Genomic DNA, 20000 nt, shown 5'->3' on the forward strand with positions numbered 1-20000 from the left:
ATCATGTGCGATACAAGCAGTCCTGCAGCGTGTTTACTTGTGTGTGATATCATGTGCAATACAAGCAGTCCTGCAGTGTATTGTGTGTGTGTGTGTGATATCATGTGTGATACAAGCGTGTATTTACTTGTGTGTGTGTGTGATATCATGTGGGATACAAGCAGTCTTGCAGTGTGTTTACTTGTGTGTGATATCATGTGCAATACAAGCGTGTTTACTCGTGTGTGATATCATGTGCGATACAAGCAGTCCTGAAGCGTGTTTACTTGTGTGTGATAACACGTGTGATACAAGCAGTCCTGCAGCGTGTTTGCTTGTGTGTGATAACACGTGTGATACAAGCAGTCCTGCAGTGTTTACTTGTGTGTGATACCATGTGCGATACAAGCAGTCCTGCATCGTTTATGTGCGATACAAGCAGTCCTTCGGCATGTTTATATGTGCGTGCGTGTGATATCATGTGCAATACAAGCAGTCCTGCAGCGTGTTTACTTGTGTGTGATATCATGTGCGATACAAGCAGTTCTGCAGTTTACTTGTGTGTGAGATATCATGTGCGATACAGCCAGTCCTGCAGAGTGATTACTTTTGCAAATCTGACAGCCAGTTAACATCTCAAAGTCCTCCAACATGCACACCATTTCTTTTATTTCAGTCCAGCCATCCTGGGCGCTAACGGCTACACAACAGCTAAGCACACAATAGCACACAAGCTAGACAAAAAGGTAAAAGTCATCGAACAATAAAACGGCACATTAAACGTAAATAATTACTACCTCCACATACAAAGTCTGCAAGGCAGAAGCGTATTTGAAGTATCCACTAACAAACGTGGCCGCATCATTGAGCAATTGCCACTCCACTTCAACTCAAAGACAGCGCAAGTCCATTCCAGACGGTTAATAATAAAAAGCCTAGTGTTTTTCATTTCCTGTGCTAAAATAGCGCGGAGCTCGCCGGTCAATGATTGGTGAAGACATGAACTTTAGCCTGAACATCTACTAGTCCCCTGCTCTCTCGTGGTGTCCACTCAAACATGGACGTGACGCTCAAACAGGAAGTGGCGGCGGGCTCGCACAGGAAAAAGACGCACGCAACGAGCTAATCTTAGAGCGCCGACATTGTCAGGATGTTTGGCGGAGGAAGCGTCCGCCCGTTTCCTCTTTCCGCTCCGCGAGGATGACTTTGATCCCGCCCCCACAGCGCTGTCACGCCTCACTTTGGTAGAGAAAACCATAGACATCCTCAAAGGGCAGGCAGCATGGAGCACTACTGCCTACATCCGCTGACGAGACGCGGGGCCGCCATCTTGGAGTGGTGATCCGCTCCACTCAGTGCAATTCATTTGGCAGGAGCAATGAACTGTCAGCGCATTTAATTCATCTTACCTCACTGAATACCACTGATTTTCACACGCTTTTTTTGTCATACGTGTAGCTTTGATAAAGGACACATGTTTTGGCGTGTTTTATTATTCATAGTTTGCTTAGCAGTAATAGAATATTCTTATATGCTATAAGTCAGTGTTTTTCAGTGTGCCATGAGATACAGTCTCGTGTGCCGTGGGAGATTATCTAATTTCACATATTTGGGTTAAAAACATTTTTTGCAAACCAGTAATTATAGTCTGAAAATGATGTGTTGTTGTTGAGTGGTCGGTGCTGTCTAGAGCTCGGCAGAGTAACTGTGTAATACTCTTCCGTATCAGTAGGTGGCAGCCGGTAGCTAATTGCTTTGTGAATGCAGGTAAAAAGGTGTCTTATGCTTAAACCAAAAATAAACAAAAGGTGAGTGCCCTTAAGAAAAGGCATTGAAGCTTAGGGAAGGCTATGCAGAACGAAGCTAAAACTGAACTGGCTGCAAAGTAAACAAAAACAGAATGCTGGACGACAGCAAAAACTTACTGCGGAGCAAAGACGGCGTCCACAAAGTACATCTGAACATGACATGACAATCAACAATGTCCCCACAAAGAAGGATGAAAACTAGAGATGTTCGATATTATCGGCCGACAAATGCTTTAAAATGTAATATCGGAAATGATCGGTATCTGTTTCAAAAAGTAAAATTTATGACTTTTTAAAACGCCGCTGTGTACACGGACATAGGGAGAAGTAGAGAGCGCCAATAAACCTTAAAGGCACTGCCTTTGCGTGCCGGCCCAGTCACGTAATATCTACGGCTTTTCACACACACAAGTGAATGCAACGCATACTTGGTAAAGAGCCATACAGGTCACACTGAGGGTGGCCGTATAAACAACTTTAACACTGTTACAAATATGCGCCACACTGTGAACCCACACCAAACAAGAATGACAAACACATTTCGGGAGAACATCCGCTCCGTATCACAACATAAACACAACAGAACAAATACCCAGAACCCCTTGCAGCACAAACTCATCTTTTATATTAGCATGCTAATGTTTTATGCTAGCTCTTTAGCTAATTGAGTATGTTTATATCTAAAAATCATACATTTTGATACTTGGCGCCATTTTAGAAGTATGCTAACGTCTCTTGTATTAGCATACTAACGTTTTATGCTGGCCCTTTAGCTAATTTTGTATGTTTATACCTAAAAATAATACATTTTGATACTTTGCGCCATTTTAGAAGTATGCTAACATCTCTTGTATTAGCATGCTAATGTTTTATGCTAGCCTTTTAGCTTATTTTGTAGGTTCATACCTAAAAATCATGACTTCTGATGCTTGGTACCATCTTGGAAGTATGCTAACGTCTCTTATGTATTAGTGTGTGAACATTTGATGCTAGCTTTCTAGCTAATTTTGTATGTTCATACCTAAAAATCATACATTTTGATACTTGGAGCCATTTTTTAATTATGCTAACGTCTCTTGTATTAGCATGCTAACGTTTTATGCTAGCCCTTCAGCTAATTTTCTATGTTCATACATAAAAATCATACATTTTGATACTTGGCGCCATTTTAGAAGTATGCTAACATTATTTTGTAGGTTCATACCTAAAAATCATGACTTCTGATGCTTGGTACCATCTTGGAAGAATGCTAACGTCTCTTATATATTAGCATGTGAACATTTAATGCTAACGTTTTAGCTAATTTTGTATGTTCATACCTAAAAATCATACATTTTGATACTTGGAGCCATTTTTGGATTATGCTATCGTCTCTTGTATTAGCATGCTAACGTTTTATGCTAGCCCTTTAGCTAATTTTCTATGTTCATACCTAAAAATCATACATTTTGATACTTGGAGCTATTTTAGAAGTATGCTAACGTCTCTTGTATTAGCATGCTAACGTTTTATGCTAGCCCTTTAGCTAATTTTGTAGGTTCATACCTAAAGATCATACATTTTGATACTTGGAGTCATTTTAGAATTATGCTATCGTCTCTTGTATTAGCATGCTAAAGTTTTATGCTAGCCCTTTAGCTAATTTTGTATGTTCATACTTAAAAATCATACATTTTGATACTTGGCACCATTTTAGAAGTATGCTAACGTCTCTTATATTACCACGCTAACGTTTTATTCTAGCCTTTTAGCTTATTTTGTAGGTTCATACCTAAAAATCATGAATTCTGATGCTTGGTACCATCTTGGAAGTATGCTAACGTCTCTTATATATTAGCATGCTAATGTTTTATGCTGTCCTTTTAGCTAATTTTGTAGGTTCATACCTAAAATTCATACATTTTGATACTTAGCGCTATCTTAGAAGTACGATAACTTGCACTTTGTCATCATGCTAACGTTAGCATGCTTTATGCTAGCTTTTTTTTAGCAAAATTTGTCTGCTAGTCTAAATAAATACATGCATATATTGTATACGAGGGCTGTGAATCTTTGGGCAACCACACGTTTTGATTCGATTCTTGGGGGTAGCGATTCGATTCAGAATCGAGACTCAATTTAAAATCAAATTTTTTTTGATGGATTAAGAATCATTATATAAATATATTTGTTATTATATTGTACGTATGCTAACGTCTCTTATATTAGCATGCGAACATTTAATGCTATATTTTTAGCTAGTTTTGTATGTTTATACCTAAAAATCATACTTTTTGATACTTGGCGCCATTTTAGAAGTATGCTAACGTCTCTTGTATTAGCATGCTAACGTTTTATGCTAGCCCTTTAGCTAATTTTGTATGTTCATACCTAAAAATCATACATTTTGATACTTGGAGCCATTTTAGAAGTATGCTAACGTCTCTTATATTAGCGTGTGAACATTTAATGGTAGCTTTTTAGCTAATTTTGTATGGTCATACCTAAAAATCATACATTTTGATACTTGGAGCCATTTTAGAGTTATGCTAACGTCTCTTGTATTAGCATGCTAACGTTTTATGCTAGCCCTTTAGCTAATTTTGTATGTTTATACCTAAAAAAAATCATACATTTTGATACTTGGCGCCATTTTAGAAGTATGCAACGTCTGTTATATTAGCATGCTAATATTTTATGCTCGACTTTTAGCTAATTTTGTAGGTTCATACTTAAAAATCATACATTTTGATACTTGGAGCCATTTTAGAATTATGCTAACGTCTCTTGTATTAGCATGCTAACGTTTTATGCTAGCCCTTTAGCTAATTTTGTATGTTTATACCTAAAAAAATCATACATTTTGATACTTGGCGCCATTTTAGAAGTGTGCAACGTCTGTTATATTAGCATGCTAATGTTTTATGCTCGACTTTTAGCTAATTTTGTAGGTTCATACTTAAAAATCATACATTTTGATACTTTGAGCCATTTTAGAATTAGGCTAACATCTCTTATATTAGCATGCGAACATTTAATGCTAGCTTTTTTGCTAATTTTGTATGTTTATATCTAAAAATCATACTTGTTGATTCTTGGCGCTATCTTAGAAGTACAATAATTTGCACTTTGTCATCATGCTAGCTTTTTTTTATTGAAATGTGTATGTTTATACCTAAAAACCTTGGATTTGGATACATGGCGCCATCTTAGAAGTATGCTGGTCTAAATAAATACATATATATATATATATATATATATATATATATATATTATATATTATATATTAGGGCTGGGAAACTTTGGGCAACCACGCGTTTTGATTCGATTCTTGGTAGTGATTCGATTCAGAATCGACTCTCAATTCAAAAATTAAGAATCATTATGTGAATGTTGTCTGTCTATCTGTGTTGGCCCTGCGATGAGGTGGTGACTTGTCCAGGGTGTACCCCGCCTTTCGCCCGAATGCACCTGAGATAGGCTCCAGCACCCCCCCGCGACCCCGAAAGGGACAAGCGGTAGAAAATGGATGGATTGACGGATATAAATACATTTGTTGTTATTATATTGTACTTCTAAGCCTTTCTTCTTTAGCATGAACTCTCTCTCTCTCTCTCTCTGCTTGACTTTCTCCCCGGGCCCCTCCCTCTTATGCTAATGAGGCAGCGACAGCAGGGTTTTGATTGGCTGTCCCGGGGAGCAGCCTCTCCCGCTGCCAGGCCCCTCCCCCGTTGGCTGCAGGGAAGGTGTTTTCAGTGTGTGAGCGTCCCGCTGGAGGACAAACGCTTTCCTCGCCCGTCCGCCTTTTCCTCGGATTCTCTCCCTTCTGGTCCGCTCCGGTCCCGCCCGGTCCCTGCACACATGGATGCTCTCCCGGCCGACGGCAGCAGCACGCCGCCTTCTTTGCCGCGGTGCGTCTGCTGAGTCGGCGCCTCTGCGTCCAGACGAGGTTCTCGCCGGGTCCTGCCTGAATCCTGACCTGGGTCTGGACACCCCCCATGCCTGATCTTGTCTAGAACTTTCACCATGGAGCTTCAGAGCGCCAGCGGCTCTCTCCCCGGTCCACTCTCCCCGGGCCACCTCTCCCCGACTTTGGACTACCCCTCTCCCAGTCCCATGCGGGGGTCCAGCCCGGGCCCCGGCTTCTCGGGCCAGGCGGCATTCAACTACAACCAGCTGGAGGGTCGCTTCAAACAGCTCCAAGGTAAGAAGCCTCCATGTTTGCTTTCCTCTGTTTGCCTGGAAGACGCCGCAGGACGTCCTCGGAACCACTCATGGAATGTTCTGGTCCGGGTCCAAACCTGCTTTCTTCAGGAACACTGCGAGAGGCAGAGGAGGTTCTGGTTCTGGTCGTGTTGGCCGTCACACAATGAATGAGTCACCATCGGGAAGTGGGTGGGCGGGGTCTTGACTTTTCCCACTTTTACAGTTTTTGGAGGATCCTCCATCAGGACTTTTTATATATTGAACCAGCTGAAGGGAAAGTTTGTGGAAGTTCTTGCTCGCCCACTAGTGCGACTCTGCTGCTAATCATCCACTTGAGCAGGAAGTCCCATCAAGGTCGGCATTAGGGCGAGTCCTGGGACTTTTTTCCGGAACAGGGGCGCCCAATCTTTTGGCCTCGGGGGCTGCAGACCGACGGATAATAGGACGCTAGTTTTCACCTTCAAAACAATACAATATATCCATTTTTTTCGTAAAAATGTCTTCTGAATGCTGAAGAGCCAAAGCCCAACTGAAATGCTAACAGTTAGCACGCTAGCCATATAAAATATGAGCAAAATTAGCACAAAAAAAAAAAATCTAACATGCTAACAGTTAACAATAGCATGCTTTAAAGTTAGCGCTAATGAAATACCTAAATATATGACACTTCGGTGTATATCTGTTAAATTATCTCCAAAAGCGAGCATGCTAATGTTAGCATGCTAAAACGTTAACATGCGTCAAGCACCAAAATATATTACTCTGTGTGCGTGAAACATTTCTTTAAAATGCTAGCATGCTAACATTAGCATGCATCAAGTAGGAAAATATGATTGTGTATACATACAAAATTAAAAAAAAAAAATGCTAGCATGTTAACGTTAGCATGCTAAAATGTTCACCGTAATATGCGTCAAGCACAAGGTGTGTGCCTGAAACATTTCTTTAAAATGCTAGCCTGCTAACGTTAGCATGCATCAAGTAGGACAATATGATTGTGTATACATACAAAATTAGTTTGAAAAAACATACTAGCATGCTAAAATATTCACTAACATGCGTCAACACTAAAATATACTGTATTACGGTGTGTGCCTGAAACATTTCTTTAAAATACTAGCATGCTAACATTAGCATGCATCAAGTAGGAAAATATGATTGTGTATACATACAAAATTTGTTTAAAAAAAATGCTAGCATGTTAACGTTAGCATGCTGAAATGTTCGCCTTAACATGCGTCAAGCACAAGGTGTGTGCATAAAACATTTCTTTAAAATGCTAGCCTGCTAACGTTAGCATGCATCACGTAGGACAATATGATTGTGTATACATACAAAATTATTTTGAAAAAACATACTAGCATGCTAAAATATTCACTGTAACATGCGTCAACACTAAAATATACTGTATTACGGTGTGTGCCGGAAACATTTCTTTAAAATGCTAGGATGCTAACGTTAGCATGCATCAAGTAGGACAATATGATTGTGTATATATACAAAATTATTTTGAAAAAAAAAATGCTAGCATGTTAACGTTAGCATGCTAAAATGTTCACCGTAAAATGCGTCAAGCACAAGGTGTGTGCATAAAACATTTCTTTAAAATGCTAGCCTGCTAACATTAGCATGCATCAAGTAGGACAATAGATTGTGTATACATACAAAATTAGTTTGAAAAAACATACCAACATGCTAAAATATTCACTAACATGCGTCAACACTAAAATATACTGTCTTACGGTGTGTGCCTGAAATATTTCTTTAAAATGCTAGGATGCTAACGTTAGCATGCATCAAGTAGGACAATATGATTGTGTATACATATAAAATTATTTTGGAAAAAAAAATGCTAGCATGTTAACGTTAGCATGCTGAAATGTTCACCGTAACATGCGTCAAGCACAAGGTGTGTGCATAAAACATTTCTTTAAAATGCTAGCCTGCTAACGTTAGCATGCATCAAGTAGGACAATATGATTGTGTATACATACAAAATTAGTTTGAAAAAACATACTAGCATGCTAAAATATTCACTGTAACATGCGTCAACACTAAAATATACTGTATTACGGTGTGTGCCTGAAACATTTCTTTAAAATGCTAGGATGCTAACGTTAGCATGCATCAAGTAGGACAATATGATTGTGTATATATACAAAATTATTTTGAAAAAAAAAATGCTTGCCTGTTAACGTTAGCATGCTGAAATGTTCACCGTAACATGCGTCAAGAACAAGGTGTGTGCCTGAAACATTTCTTTAAAATGCTAGCCTGCTAATGTTAGCATGCATCAAGTAGGACAATATGATTGTGTATACCGGTACATACAAAATTAGTTTGAAAAAACATACTAGCATGCTAAAATATTCACTGTAACATGCGTCAACACTAAAATATACTGTATTACGGTGTGTGCCTGAAACATTTCTTTAAAATGCTAGCCTGCTAACGTTAGCATGCATCAAGTAGGACAATATGATTGTGTATACATACAAAATTAGTTTGAAAAAACATACTAGCATGCTAAAATATACACTGTAACATGCGTCAACACTAAAATATACTGTATTACGGTGTGTGCCTGAAACATTTCTTTAAAATGCTAGGATGCTAACGTTAGCGTGCATCAAGTAGGACAATATGATTGTGTATATATACAAAATTATTTTGAAAAAAAAAAATGCTAGCATGTTAACGTTAGCATGCTAAAATGTTCACCGTAACATGCGTCAAGCGCCAAAATATATTACTCTGAGGTGTGCCTGAAAAATTTCTTTAAAATGCTAGCATGCTAACGTTAGCATGCATCAAGTGGGAAAATATGATTGTGTAAGCATACAAAATTAGTTAGAAAAAAAACACTAGCATGCTAAAATATTCACCGTAACATGCGTCAACACTAAAATATTCTGTATGACGGTGTGTGCCTGAAAAAAATATTTAAAATGCTAGCATGCTAATGTTAACATGCATCAAATAGGGCAATATGATTGAGGTGTATACAAATGAGTTTGGGGAAAAAAGCTAGCATGCTAAGCTAAAATGTTCACCGTAACATGCGTCAAGCACCAAAATATATTACTCTGAGGTGTGTGCCTGACACATTTCTTTGAATTGCTAGCATGCTAATGTTAGCATGCATCAAGTAGGAAAATATGAATGAGGGGTATACATATGAGAAAGTTTGGGGAAAAAGCTGGCATGTTAATGTTAGCATGCTAAAATGTTAACCGTAACATGCGTCAAGTACCAAAATATATTACCGAGGTGTGTGCCTGAAACATTTATTTAAAATGCTAGCATGCTAATTTTAGCATGCATCAAGTAGAAAAATATGATTGTGTATACATACAAATTAGTTTAAAAAACAAAAAAGCTAGCATGCTAAGCTAAAATGTCAACGCATGTTACGGAAGAAATGTGTCAGGCACACACCTGACACATTTTGGGGAAAAAAAGCTGGCATGTTAATGTTAGCATGCTAAAATGTTAACCGTAACATGCGTTAAGCACCAAAATATGAGCAAAATTAGCTTAAAAAAATCTAGCATGCTAACAGTTAACAATAGCATGCTTAAAGTTAGCATTAATGAAATACCAAAATATATGACACTGCGGCGTATACCTGTTAAATTACCAAACCGAGCATGCTAATGTTAGCATGCTAAAACATTAACCGTGACATGCGTCAAGCACCAAATTATATTACTGTGTGTGCCTGAAACATTTCTTTAAAATGTTAGCATACTAACCTTAGCATGCATCAAGTCAGAAAATATGATTGAGGTGTATACATACAAATTAGTTTGAAAAAAAAAGCTAGCATGCTAAGGTAAAATGTTCACCGTAACATGCGTCAAGCACCAAAATATATTTCTTTGAGGTGCCTGACACATTTCTTTAAAATGCTAGCATGCTAACATTAGCATTCATCAAGTAGGAACATATGATTGTGTATACATGCAAATTAGTTTGGGGAAGAAAAAATAAAGCTATCATGCTAGGCTAAAATGTTAATCGCAACATGCATCAAGCACCAAAATATATTTCTCTGAGGTGTGTGCCTGAAACATTTAAAAAAAAATGCTAGCATGCTATCTATGTTAGCATACATCAAGTAGGAAATTATGATTGAGGTTTATACATAGAAAATTACTTTGAAGAAAAAAAAATGTTAAAATGCTAAAATGTTAACCATAACATGCTACAAGCACCAAAATATATTACTCTATGTACATGAGACATTTCTTTAAAATGCTAGCATGCTAACATTAGCATGCTTCAAGTAGGAAAGTATGATTGTGAATACATACGAATTAGTTTGAAAACAAAAGCTAGCATGCTAATGTTAGCAAGCCAACATTTTAACCGTAACATGCTTCAAGTACCAAAATATATTACTGAGGTGTCTCTGCCTGAAACTTTTGAAATGTTGTATGTTTACACCTAAAAATAGTGCGTTTTATTACTTAGCGCTATCTTAGCTGTACGATAACCAAAAAAAACCCAGCAGAAGTGGAAAAATAGCGCAGAAAGGTATAAGGTATCGAGAAAAATCTGAAAAGTTGATAGTAATAAAATGAATAATAACACAAAGATTGGTCTTTGAATGTAATTATAATGTTAGCTTTATTACATGCACATTTGCCAACCCATCACCACAAGTAGATTGCAGTCCTGTGGGAAACACTATAATCCAAATATATATTTTCATATGCTGAGGGCCAATCAAAACAACTACTTTGCAGACCCCTGCTGTGAGTGAACATTGGTACAATAAAACACAGTAATTACAAAGTACTTGCAGTAAATACTACCTTTAATGACTCATCGATTGATTGGCGTTAACCCCGCCTCCCTCCTCGTTGGCAGGAGTCTCGAAAAAACACACAAAGACGCACGAAAACAAGACCATCATGCATCTGTTCCGCCTCCTCCCCGACGCCGTTGTCCCTTCAGACAGCCAATCAGGGCGCACCTGACTGCCCAGGGAGTCCCCGGGCTGTTAACGGAGGGGGCGGGGCTCGTCTAACGTGATCAGGCCAGCCTGTGGCCTCGTCTTCCTCCTCATCAATGTTTTATCCTCGCCCTTTTTCTGGAATTACAGAAGGCCGTCTCGTCCTCACACCTTAAAGGGGAAGTGCACTTTTTTTTGGGAATGTTGTCTATCACTCACAATCCTTGTGTAAGACACATACCGGTACATGTTTTTTTATGCATTCTAACTCGTAAACAACCGCTAGCAAGAGTCAGCTAACAATGGAATTGATGTAAGTCCCTAAATACCGCCTTTAAAGGGCTCCAAACAACATCTAAACACCTCCATCAAGGTTTTATATGCATAATGTAAGTATATATGTAATGTAGTAATATTCATAATAACATGTAATATATACATGATGTAAGTATATATGTAGTATCTAGTAACATTCATAATAACATGTAATATATACATGATGTAAGTATATAAGTAATGTAGTAACATTCATAATAATATGTAATATATACATGATGTAAGTATATATGTAATGTAGTAACATTCATAATAACATGTAATATATACATGATGTAAGTATAGATGTAATGTAGTAAAATTATTTAATAACATGTAATATATACATGATGTAAGTATATAAGTAATGTAGTAACATTCATAATATGTAATATATACATGATGTAAGTATATATGTCATGTAGTAACATTCATAATAACATGTAATATATACATGATGTAAGTATAGATGTAATGTAGTAAAATTATTTAATAACATGTAATATATACATGATGTAAGTATATATGTAATGTAGTAACATTCATAATAACATGTAATATATACATGATGTAAGTATATATGTAATGTAGTAACATTTATAATAACATGTAATATATACATGATGTAAGTATATATGTCATGTAGTAACATTCATAATAACATGTAATATATACATGATGTAAGTATATATGTCATGTAGTAACATTTATAATATGTAATATATACATGATGTAAGTATATATGTCATGTAGTAACATTCATAATAACATGTAATATATACATGATGTAAGTATATATGTAGTATCTAGTAACATTCATAGTAACATGTAATATATACATGATGTAAGTACATATGTAAAGTAGTAACATTTATAATATGTAATATATACATGATGTAAGTATATATGTAGTATCTAGTAACATTCATAATAACATGTAATATATACATGATGTAAGTATATATGTAGTATCTAGTAACATTCATAATAACATGTAATATATACATGATGTAAGTATATATGTAATGTAGTAACATTCATAATAACATGTAATATATACAGGATGTAAGTATGTCTGTAAAGTAGTAACATTCATAATAACGTAATATATACATGATGTAAGTATATATGTAAAGTAGTAACATTCATAATATGTAATATAAACATGATGTAAGTATATATGTAATGTAGTAACATTCATAATAACATGTAATATATACATGATGTAAGTATATATGTAATGTAGTAACATTCATAATAACATGTAATATATACATGATGTAAGTATATATGTAATGTAGTAACATTCATAATAACATGTAACATATACATGATGTAAGTATATATGTAGTATCTAGTAACATTCATAATAACATGTAATATATACATGATGTAAGTACATATGTAAAGTAGTAACATTTATAATATGTAATATATACATGATGTAAGTATATATGTAGTATCTAGTAACATTCATAATAACATGTAATATATACATGACGTAAGTATATATGTAGTATCTAGTAACATTCATAATAACATGTAATATATACATGATGTAAGTATATATGTAATGTAGTAACATTCATAATAACATGTAATATATACAGGATGTAAGTATGTCTGTAAAGTAGTAACATTCATAATAACATGTAATATATACATGATGTAAGTATATATGTAAAGTAGTAACATTCATAATAACATGTAATATATACATGATGTAAGTATACATGTAAAGTAGTAACATTCATAATAACATGTAATATATACAGGATGTAAGTATATATGTAAAGTAGTAACATTCATAATAACATGTAATATATACATGATGTAAGTATATATGTAAAGTAGTAACATTCATAATAACATGTAATATATAGATGATGTAAGTATACATGTAAAGTAGTAACATTCATAATAACATGTAATATATACATGATGTAATTATGTATGTAAAGTAGTAACATTCATAATAACATGTAATATACAGGTAAAAGCCAGTAAATTAGAATATTTTGAAAAACTTGATTTATTTCAGTAATTGCATTCAAAAGGTGTAACTTGTACATTATATTTATTCATTGCACACAGACTGATGCATTCAAATGTTTATTTCATTTAATTTTGATGATTTGAAGTGGCAACAAATGAAAATCCAAAATTCCGTGTGTCACAAAATTAGAATATTACTTAAGGCTAATACAAAAAAGGGATTTTTAGAAATGTTGGCCAACTGAAAAGTATGAAAATGAAAAATATGAGCATGTACAATACTCAATACTTGGTTGGAGCTCCTTTTGCCTCAATTACTGCGTTAATGCGGCGTGGCATGGAGTCGATGAGTTTCTGGCACTGCTCAGGTGTTATGAGAGCCCAGGTTGCTCTGATAGTGGCCTTCAACTCTTCTGCATTTTTGGGTCTGGCATTCTGCATCTTCCTTTTCACAATACCCCACAGATTTTCTATGGGGCTAAGGTCAGGGGATTTGGCGGGCCAATTTAGAACAGAAATACCATGGTCCGTAAACCAGGCACGGGTAGATTTTGCGCTGTGTGCAGGCGCCAAGTCCTGTTGGAACTTGAAATCTCCATCTCCATAGAGCAGGTCAGCAGCAGGAAGCATGAAGTGCTCTAAAACTTGCTGGTAGACGGCTGCGTTGACCCTGGATCTCAGGAAACAGAGTGGACCGACACCAGCAGATGACATGGCACCCCAAACCATCACCCAACCATGCAAATTTTGCATTTCCTTTGGAAATTGAGGTCCCAGAATCTGGAGGAAGACAGGAGAGGCACAGGATCCACGTTGCCTGAAGTCTAGTGTAAAGTTTCCACCATCAGTGATGGTTTGGGGTGCCATGTCATCTGCTGGTGTCGGTCCACTCTGTTTCCTGAGATCCAGGGTCAACGCAGCCGTCTACCAGCAAGTTTTAGAGCACTTCATGCTTCCTGCTGCTGACCTGCTCTATGGAGATGGAGATTTCAAGTTCCAACAGGACTTGGCGCCTGCACACAGCGCAAAATCTACCCGTGCCTGGTTTACGGACCATGGTATTTCTGTTCTAAATTGGCCCGCCAACTCCCCTGACCTTAGCCCCATAGAAAATCTGTGGGGTATTGTGAAAAGGAAGATGCAGAATGCCAGACCCAAAAACGCAGAAGAGTTGAAGGCCACTATCAGAGCAACCTGGGCTCTCATAACACCTGAGCAGTGCCAGAAACTCATCGACTCCATGCCACGCCGCATTAACGCAGTAATTGAGGCAAAAGGAGCTCCAACCAAGTATTGAGTATTGTACATGCTCATATTTTTCATTTTCATACTTTTCAGTTGGCCAACATTTCTAAAAATCCCTTTTTTGTATTAGCCTTAAGTAATATTCTAATTTTGTGACACACGGAATTTTGGATTTTCATTTGTTGCCACTTCAAATCATCAAAATTAAATGAAATAAACATTTGAATGCATCAGTCTGTGTGCAATGAATAAATATAATGTACAAGTTACACCTTTTGAATGCAATTACTGAAATAAATCAAGTTTTTCAAAATATTCTAATTTACTGGCTTTTACCTGTATACATGATGTAAGTATATCTGTAAAGTAGTAACATTCATAATAACATGTAATATATACATGATGTAAGTACATATGCAAAGTAGTAACATTCATAATAACATGTAATATATGCATGATGTAAGTATATATGTAAAGTAGTAACATTCATAATAACATGTAATATATAGATGATGTAAGTATACATGTAAAGTAGTAACATTCATAATAACATGTAATATATACATGATGTAAGTATGTATGTAAAGTAGTAACATTCATAATAACATGTAATATATACAGGATGTAAGTATGTCTGTAAAGTAGTAATATTCATAATAACATGTAATATATACATGATGTAAGTATATATGTAAAGTAGTAACATTCATAATAACATGTAATATATACATGATGTAAGTATATATGTAGTATCTAGTAACATTCATAATAACATGTACTATATACATGATGTAAGTATATATGTAAAGTAGTAACATTCATGATAACATGTAATATAAACATGATGAACAGAATCTGTGACAAAGGCTGCCCTTTGTCACAGATTCTGTTCATAACTTTTAAGGACAGAATTTCTAGGCGCAGTCAAGGCGTTGAGGGGATCTGGTTTGGTGGCTGCAGGATTAGGTCTCTGCTTTTTGCAAATGATGTGGTCCTGATGGCTTCATCTGGCCAGGATCTTCAGCTCTCACTGGATCGGTTCGCAGCTGAGTGTGAAGCGACTGGGATGAGAATCAACACCTCCAAGTCCGAGTCCATGGTTCTCGCCCGGAAAAGGGTGGAGTGCCATCTCCGGGTTGGGGAGGAGATCTTGCCCCAAGTGGAGGAGTTCAAGTACCTCGGAGTCTTGTTCACGAGTGAGGGAAGAGTGGATCGTGAGATCGGTGCGACGTCTTCAGTAATGCGGACGCTGTATCGATCCGTTGTGGTGAAGAAGGAGCTGAGCCGGAAGGCAAAGCTCTCAATTTACCGGTCGATCCACGTTCCCACCCTCACCTATGGTCATGAGCTTTGGGTTATGACCGAAAGGACAAGATCACGGGTACAAGCGGCCCAAATGAGTTTCCTCCGCCGGGTGGCGGGTCTCTCCCTTAGAGATAGGGTGAGAAGCTCTGCCATCCAGGGGGAGCTCAAAGTAAAGCCGCTGCTCTTCCACATGGAGAGGAGCCAGATGAGGTGGTTCGGGCATCTGGTCAGGATGCCACCCGAACGCCTCCCTAGGGAGGTGTTTAGGGCACGTCTAACCGGTAGGAGGCCACGGGAAGACCCAGGACACGTTGGGAAGACTATGTCTCCCGGCTGGCCTGGGAACGCCTCGGGATCCCCCCGGGAAGAGCTGGATGAAGTGGCTGGGGAGAGGGAAGTCTGGGCTTCCCTGCTTAGGCTGCTGCCCCCGCGACCCGACCTCGGATAAGCGGAAGAAGATGGATGGATATACATAATGTATTTCATGACTTTATAAACAATAACAATATGACTAAATATTTTGTGATGGTAACAAATATCAATGTAATCATTGTAGTATCGACTATATACGGCTCTTGTACTTGGTATCGTTACAGTGGATATTTGTATAGATCCACCCATTTGTTTACATTGGGTGTTAGCCGTTAGCAATGTGTAGCGAAGCATGTTTAGCTACTTACTTTACGTACTTTATTTGTCGCCCTGGAGGCCAGGATTAGGGATTTAGAAGTTGCTAAAACACTGCGGAGGCACGTTAGCCATTACCTCACTTTGTTTGAATGTTTATAACTTCATCTTTGCTGTTAGTTTTAAAGGCAAAATACACCCGTTCCCTTCGTCTGTCTCCACACCGTGTCTGCTTGCAAGTGCTATGTGTGTGTTGATGTTGACATGCACGTCGGGGGGGAAAAAAAGTACAGGTATTTTTCAGTCAGTTTAGTACCTTTTTTTTAATCATTAGTATTGCAGTACTTTATTAGTACGGTATACTGTACAAGCCTCACACACATAGATGACTTTTAATGACACATATGTATATAGCACGCATGCTGGTGCTCCAGCGATTACAGTAGCCTCCTCCAGGAACTCGCACCAACTTTCATGAAATCTCATCTGCAACGCTCCAAGCAGACATTCCCGCGCGTTAACTCGTTAAAGACCAAGAATGGCCTGATTGTTGCCAGCTCGGGACCAAGGTGACACGAGGAAGTGATGGAGGACGCCGTCTGTCTGGGGCCGCGTGTGTGTGCATGTGTGTGTGTGTGTGTGTGTGTGTGTGTGTGTGTGTGTGTGTGTGTGTGTGTGTGTGCACTGTAGGATGAAAGATGTCTTTGATGGAAGTCGCCCACTGAGCACGCTCCCAGCAGCACAAAGAGGGCGGGGCATGTGATCTGAGACTTAGAAAAACATCAGAAAGTGAAAGTTTCAACACTGAAGTGTGTGTGTGTGTGTGTGTGTGTGTGTGTGTGTGTGTGTGTGTGTGTGTGTGTGTGTGTGTGTGTGTGTCCAGATGCTTTCTTGGGGGGGGGGGGGTTTCCTGTGCTGGTGTGAATGTTAGACGCCGTAAAAGTTGATGAATAATAGAAAAGAAAAGAAAAAGCTGGTAAAGGTCACCAAGGTTGACTCTTCGATCTGATTGGCCGCTGCCGCCTCATGTGACGCGTCGGCTTGTCACACACAGGCGACAACCCGACACTCTGACCGAGGCCTCAGGTTGTCAAGGAGACGCGAAAAAACAACAACTCATACTGTGGCTGTGGACGGCAGAGCGACTCACGCCATGTTTGACAATCTGTATTCTTTTTTGACACTCAAAACACCCAAAATATGGAGAAAAAAAATTATAATTCCAGATTAGTTGTTTTTATGCCTTTATTTTTGGGTTTTGTTAGTGTCGTTCGGTGTTTTGTGTTAGTTCCTGTCCTCGGTTTTGTTGATGTTTTTCCCCGTGGCTGCTTCACTTCTGTCTTTTTGGGGACGGCGTGGTGCAGTTGGGAGAGTGGCCGTGCCAGCAACCTGAGGGTTCCTGGTTCGATCCCCACCTTCTACCAACCTCGTCACGTCCGTTGTGTCCTTGAGCAAAACACCCTTGCTCCTGATGGGTCGTGGTTAGGGCCTTGCATGGCAGCTTCCGCCATCAGTGTGTGAATGTGTGAACGTGTCAAAGCACTTTGAGTACCTTGAAGGTAGAAAAGCGCTATACAAGTATAACCCATTTACCATTTTGGGCGGTATAGCTCGGTTGGTAGAGTGGCTGTGCCAGCAACTTGAGGGTTCCCAGTTCGATCCCCGCTTCCGCCATCCTAGTCACTGCCGTTGTGTCCACCTGCTCCCAGTGCCACCCACATTGGTTCAAATGTAACTTAGATATTGGGTTTCACTATGTAAAAGTGCTTTGAGTCACTAGAAAAAGCGCTATATAAATATAATTCACTAATTCACTACCTGTTTTCTGTTTGCAATCGACATTATTTAAGTTGATCCTTTCCCCTACTTTCGTTGTCGGGACATTGATGAAGTATTATCGTTTCACTGGACTACAGAGGAGCCTTTTTGATGCTGAGCCTAATAATACGCTCTACTTTGTGGACGCCGTCTGCTCATACTTGCCAACTTTGAGACCTCTGAATTCGGGAGATGGGGGGGGTTGAGGTGGGCAGGGTTTGGTGGTAGCGGGGGGTGTATATTGTAGAGTCCCGGAAGAGTTAGTGCTGCAAGGGATTCTGGGTATTTGTTCTGTTGTGTTTATGTTGTGTTACGGTGCGGATGTTCTCCCGAAATGGGTTTGTCATTCTTGTTTGGTGTGGGTTCACAGTGTGGCGCATATTTGTAACAGTGCTAAAGTTGTTTATACGGCCACCCTCAGTGTGACCTGTATGGCTGTTGACCAAGTATGAGTTGCATTCACTTGTGTGAGTGTGTAAAAGCCGCATATATTATGTGACGCTGTTTTTATGGAGGAAAAGCGGACGCTATAGGTAGTGCCTTTAAGGCACGCCCCCAATATTGTTGTCCGGGTGGAAATCGGGAGAAATTCGGGAGAATGGTTGCCCCGGGAGATTTTCGGGAGGGGCACTGAAATTCGGGAGGGTTGGCAAGTATGCGTCTGCTCCACATTTCCCGTGAGTGCTTTGCTGGGTTTCAGCAGTTTTGTTTTGTTTTATTTTTATTCCTAGTCTGTCCGGGGCAGAGCACTTCTCGTTGCTCTCGCGTTTTAATTTGTTTATCAATAAATAAACCTGTCGTTTTGTCAACGCTTGACAATAATGACAGAATTATAAAACAATGTGAAATACATAAAAACAGTTTCTTCCTAGTCAATGTACTAACTCATGGTCACGTCATCGTCCTTTTTGCCTTTGCTCTAGTCACCGCTACACTATTATTTATTAGCCTTGCACATAATACTTATTTAAGTACTTGTTTTTATCTTAACTACTGTGTCTTCCGGACTATAGAGCACACAACTATATAATAATAATAATAATAATAATAGATTGTATTTGTAAAAAGCACTTTACATTGAGCAAACAACCTCAAAGTGCTACAGTGTATTAAAAAAAAAAATAATAATAATAATAAAAAGATAATAAAAATAATAAAATTAAAATAAATTAAAATAAAAACTAGAGCAGCCTAATAGCTAGAACCAGTATGCATATATCTATAAAAAGGCTATATAAGCCATACACACTAATTTCTAGAAAGAAAAAAAAATTCCATGTATTAGCCGGACAGGACTGTAAGCCAGTCCGGCTTATAGTCGGAATGTAAATGTTTATTTGCATTCCTTAATTGTTTCCAAGCGGTGTCTGTAACACGGCAGTAAAACGGCAGATCACACAAAACAGAAGTCATGGTCATGGACCCACTAGCTGCGCAGCTAAACAGACTCAATAACTCCCCACTGATGTTTTGCTGAATTTATTGAGGAATTTGTGAAATTGAAACAACACAAAAAGAATGCCATTGTAGGTTAATAATACTAACACAGCCACACGTAAACCTGTTAGCATATTAGCTAATGCTAATGACGCCAGCTTGATTACGTTACGATGGCACGTACAAATATGCATGAAAACACTCCTACAGACATCACGCATGGGACGCTTTAGTGAGTAAGAATTGTTTTAGTTGTATTGTAAAACTTACAAACGTTGCTCGGAGTGATTGAATGAAGAATCCATGCAAGTAGAAACGCTATGGAC

General features: G+C 38.2%; 1 protein-coding gene across 2 annotated transcripts in view; it reads left to right on the plus strand.

The window, feature by feature from the left end:
* Nucleotides 1-20000, plus strand: part of sptbn1 (spectrin, beta, non-erythrocytic 1) — a 161508-nt gene that overhangs the window by 61379 nt on the left and 80129 nt on the right. The window contains exon 1 of one of the 2 annotated variants that reach the window (XM_061967778.2): nt 5536-5970. The exons of the other annotated variant lie outside the window; for it this stretch is intronic. Coding sequence (XP_061823762.1) covers nt 5793-5970 — 178 coding nt within the window. The 5' untranslated portion in view covers nt 5536-5792. Of the gene's footprint in view, nt 1-5535; nt 5971-20000 lie in introns of those variants that run through there. 2 annotated transcript variants of the gene reach the window in all.

The sequence above is a fragment of the Nerophis lumbriciformis genome, linkage group LG02 (genome assembly GCF_033978685.3).
Source record: "Nerophis lumbriciformis linkage group LG02, RoL_Nlum_v2.1, whole genome shotgun sequence".
NCBI lineage: Eukaryota > Metazoa > Chordata > Actinopteri > Syngnathiformes > Syngnathidae > Nerophis > Nerophis lumbriciformis.